This window comes from Lonchura striata, chromosome 5 (genome assembly GCF_050655825.1).
Source record: "Lonchura striata isolate lonStrDom1 chromosome 5, ASM5065582v1, whole genome shotgun sequence".
Classification (NCBI taxonomy): domain Eukaryota; kingdom Metazoa; phylum Chordata; class Aves; order Passeriformes; family Estrildidae; genus Lonchura; species Lonchura striata.
In genome coordinates this window covers 51,030,052-51,034,548 of record NC_140707.1, presented here as the reverse complement: position 1 = coordinate 51,034,548, position 4,497 = coordinate 51,030,052, and the positions used below count along the sequence as shown (strand labels likewise).

At 54.5% G+C, this 4,497-nt stretch overlaps 1 protein-coding gene across 5 annotated transcripts in view; it reads right to left on the bottom strand.

The window, feature by feature from the left end:
- Nucleotides 1–1,056: 1,056 nt before the first annotated feature.
- The window catches only part of JDP2 (Jun dimerization protein 2), a 48,801-nt gene continuing 45,360 nt past the window's right edge, over nt 1,057–4,497 (bottom strand). For all 5 annotated transcript variants that reach the window (XM_085580589.1, XM_085580587.1, XM_085580588.1 and 2 more), the window contains 2 exons: nt 4,126–4,230; nt 1,057–3,285 (listed from right to left, as the gene is read on the bottom strand). In XM_085580589.1, the coding sequence (XP_085436715.1) occupies nt 3,100–3,285; nt 4,126–4,230 (291 nt within the window). In that variant the 3' untranslated portion in view covers nt 1,057–3,099. The remainder of the gene's footprint in view (nt 3,286–4,125; nt 4,231–4,497) is intronic.

The following is a 4,497-nucleotide window of genomic DNA, read 5'->3' as shown; positions in this document are numbered from 1 at the left end:
CCGCACCGGGCGGGAGCGGTGCCGGCCCGGCACGGCACGGCACAGCCCGGCCCGGCCCCGCCGCTCCGCGGCCGCGCGGCGCCTCCTGCCGGCGGCCCCGCGGCTCTGCCCGGCGGGGAGCGGCGGGCCCGGGCGGGGAGCGGGGCCACGAGAGCGGCCGGCAGCGGGCTCAGGGAGGGGGAGCGATGGCCGCGCACCGCCGCATCCCGCCCGCCGGGGCTCCTGCGCCTGGCTCCGTTCGCCTCGTGTGCGGGTTTGGGCGGGCACGGGAGCGCCTCAGGCTGGAGCAGCCGGCGAGCGAGACCAGAGCTCTGTGCCAGCAGCGACTGCCGTCCTCAGGCTCCTGCGCCCAGGGCCAACAGCTGCGGCTCTACAGCCAGCTGCAGCTATGCCCGGGAGGGATCCAAGTGTGCGGTGTGTGCGCCCACCCGAACGAGGGATGCAGCCCGACGGCTGGCTGGACCGAGGACGTGGGGCTGAAAACAGCCCCGCAACTACCAGGCTACCGGCTCCAGCACCACCGGCACCAAGCCCTGTCCCAGTAATACAAGATCCTTCAGCTCTGCTCCGGTAGTGCTCCACAGTGCACCTGACACAGGATGGGGTGGGGTGTGGGATGGCCAGGAGATGGCTTCCTGGCCTTTGAGAAGTGTCCAAGCAAATCCACATGACCAGTCCGTTCATGAAGTGCAAGGACACTGCCACAGATAGAACCATTGCATTTTAGATTTGGGGGCCTGTTCTTTCACAGGACAACACAGGCTGTGCCTGGCATATGCCCTCAGCTCCTGCCCATGCCCACGAGATGTCACTGTAATGCATAAGCCTGTCCAGTGGACAGCCTGTTCCTTAGCAAAATGTTTAATTCTGAGAAGGTGGGAGCTGGGTTTTGAGAGGACAGTTACTACCAGAATCAAGAACATCAAATAGCCTGTCTCCTACAGGAACCAGGAGGGTTTGCGGTATACAGAGATGGAACTTTGCACTGAACAAAGATAGAACTTTTTCCATTCAGAAGTCACAGCCTGTGGCATAAAGGGGAAGAGGCCCAAACCCTCTGCTTTAACTTTATTCTTTTGCAGCCCAACCATATCACCTGAAAAAGAAATGCTCTAAACTTTGAGTGTCAAATGCCTTGGTACTGACTGAAATACAGTAGAAGGCTGTTTGGGTGACAGAATTAGGGAGAGGACTGGGTTAGGAAGGACCTTAAAGATAATCTCATTCCAATCCCTGGACCTTGCTAGGATTCAGCTCCTGCTCAAGCCTTGGCTGGAATAGCTAAGCATTTAACTGATGTAGATACATCACTCTTCTGCTGCTACCTTTGGTAGCTGCTTCTAGCATGCTGGGTTTCAAAGGGCACCTTTTATTTATCTTCCAAACCTCTTCTGTTTTCATAGAAGAAATCTTTACTGCAATGTGGCTATTCACCAGAGAAAGGCCACTGCCTGCACCCACAGCACTGCCAGTGCTGCTGGAAGCCATGTAGCAGGTGAGAGAGAGGCCTCCTGAGTAGAGATGAGCACACAGGCTCTCCAGGTGAGCAAAAAGTACAAGATTGCTGTGGACAAGATGCCTGGATCATCTGGTATCCACAAGGAGCTCCCACTGACCACCAAAGAGGGAATTTATTACCATGTACACTTTGCAGAGGGAAATAAAGAGAAAAGGTAAGGAGGCCCAACACATGCTCTGCATCTTTTCAGCAGAGCTTAATGAAAGGCAGAGGTATCACATTTTTCAAATAATGAAGGTTGGCTCCTGACAGCAGCTGAGGAATGGGTCAGATCTGAGCCATGAACTCCACAGTCTGGGCAGAAGGAAGCACAAAGACACATAAAGGGATCACCAGCACAAGGACATTGTGACAGCTCCCCTGTCTCTTTCTCATCCCTGAAATGAGTTCAAACTGCTGTATTTGAGACTGAAACACAAAGAACCGGTTAAGGATGATATGGTCTCTCTCCACCTTTCCAAGTGGCAAGCCATGCCTACCTATGCTCTTTGGTGTAGCACTGAGCTACTTCTTGCTTGACAGTAGTCAGAGCTGCCTCCAAGGTTCCCAGCTTTCTAGGGTGAATTCTCCTGGCCCACAGCTGCTAACACAGTCATCAAAATCAGCTCTGGGATGTGCTCCACTCCACTCAGTCAGGAACACACTTGGCCTGTTCAGCCCTGGCGGATGCTGCCACAGTGCTGACCCAAACAGAGCTACAGGAGGACAGCATACACAAAGGTAACATTTACTGAGAGATACAGAACTGAGTATTATGAAGGACATACATGGATGGACAGGGTAGCGACACCACTGCAGAGGGCAGCTTGGACCCCCTTCCCAGCATGCCAGGAAAGGAGCTGGATGCTACCAGACAAGTAACACAATGGAGATAACTGTGGCATATGTGTTTGTAACAAACAGACCATTATAACATACATTTCTATGGGATCACATCTAGTGATTATATAAATCCATATAGAGATCACTGTATAAAAACTTTGTAAAAAATACTTTAAAAAAGTGTAAAAATGTGCATTCAAAAGCACGGCCGACACGGACAGCTGGGCTGTAAACATTATACTGAGTGTGCTTGTGGGGGGCGCCTGCGCCACCGAGCCCCGACAGGCCTGCCCACCAGATGGGGCTGCATCAAGTGTTTGTGGTTCTTGGGTTTGGGTTTCCCTCCGGAGCGTGTGCCAGGAGCAGCAGCAGCATCTGGGCAGGGTGCTGGTGGGCACTGCCCAGCTGCCACTCCTCAGCCTGCAGCCCCTGCTACCCATGGGCTGCGTGCTCCTTGCAGGACACGCTGTGGCTTTGTGGGTCCCAGGGCTGAGAGCAGGCTGAAGGGCTGTGATGACATATCACAGGGAGGTTGCCCTCACTGGCACCACCAGCCCCACTCCCAGGTTCAGCCTCAGAGTACATGCTTGGCAGGTTCCTGATCTTCTCTGTTCCCATGTTTGGTCCATAGTTCCCAAGGAAGCCCACTGGGTCCTGGCTGCACCAGGCCTGGGTGCAAAGTTCTTCATACAGTACATACATTAGAGACCCTGGAAGACCCTGTGCCACTGTCTCCTCCTCCTGGCCCTGTGCCACCTTCACTTCTTCTCTAGCTGCTCCAGCAGTGGGTTGGCTTCGCTCTCAGGAGTCTTGATGCTGTCTGTCCGCACGATGCAGGTGGGACGGTGCCGGTTCAGCATCAGGATGAGCTGCTGCCTCTCCTGTTTCAGCTCTTCTATCTGGGCCTTCAGCTCAGCATTCATGAGCTCTAGACGCTCAGACTCCTAGCAGGACAGGAACACAACTGCATGTGACTTTATCTAGCAGGACAAGATACAAGAAACAATTTGGCCAACATTCCACCTCTGCTCAGTGCTGTCCCTCAGCCCCTGCAGCAGGGGAGCAGGCTGAAGACCTGCCAATGCATCACATGCCTCCAGGCAGTTCATCCCCAGCCCTGCTGCCTTGTGCTTGGCACATGGTGCCATCACACAAATACAGAGCCACCACCTGGGGCAGGTCTCTGCCGCACCCCAGGAAAACCTGTGCCTGGCTACTTTCTGTGGTCTTGTAAGGTGTTTGGGAGCAAACCCATGTTTAAGTTTTCACCCAGCCCATCTGTAAGCATCTGCCCTTATGAACTGACTCCTTGCCATGTTGTCATCTGCCCAAGTCTCACCGCTGTTTGCAGAAAAACAGCAAGGTGCTGGGACAGTTTTTCTGCTCTGGGGTTAGAGGTGGAGGTGGCATCTGGCCTCTGAGTGGGAAAATCTTTAGGACTTTGATCAAGGGGCCAGCACACTGCCAGCCCCTGTCCTGTGCTACACTCATATGGATGTTCCTGCTCCAGCACTGAGGCAGAGACATTATCATTCCTCTCTCACCACAAACCTAGAGCCAGCCTCCAAGCCCTCTCCAGCCCTGGTACCATGGGTAAGCTCTGCCTGGGCATGTACATGGCCACCACCTTCACAGCCTCATGAAAAACAGGGGCTATATTTTCCCAGATAAAGGCACTGGAGCAAGGGGTGGCAGAGGGGCAGTTCAGGAGGCAATGTTGCCTGCAGCTGGAGCACTGTTCTAGGAGGTCTCTGCTGTGCCCTGGGACAGACTGGGGCACCCACCCGCTGCAGGAACTCCGTCCTCTCCTTCTTCTTGTTACGACATCGTGCTGCTGCTACTTTGTTTTTCTCCCGGCGCCTTTTCCTTCTCTCTTCTTCCTCATCCAGCTACAATAAGACAGAGAAACCCAGATCAGAGACAGTAGGTGTGGGGGGGCAGGAGGTAGGGGTAAGCATGTAGCAGCCCCACCCATGGCAAGGCAATGTGGCAGCCACCCGGTCACGGGCCATCAGCAACATGACTTAATCCTCACTGGAACCAGGCATGCTGCTGCTACAGCCTCTACCTCCACTTTGTGGGAACACAGAGAGGGAGACCTGTACCCACAGCTGAGGACATGGCTGGTAGGCGAGAGACAACCTTCACAGGGCTGC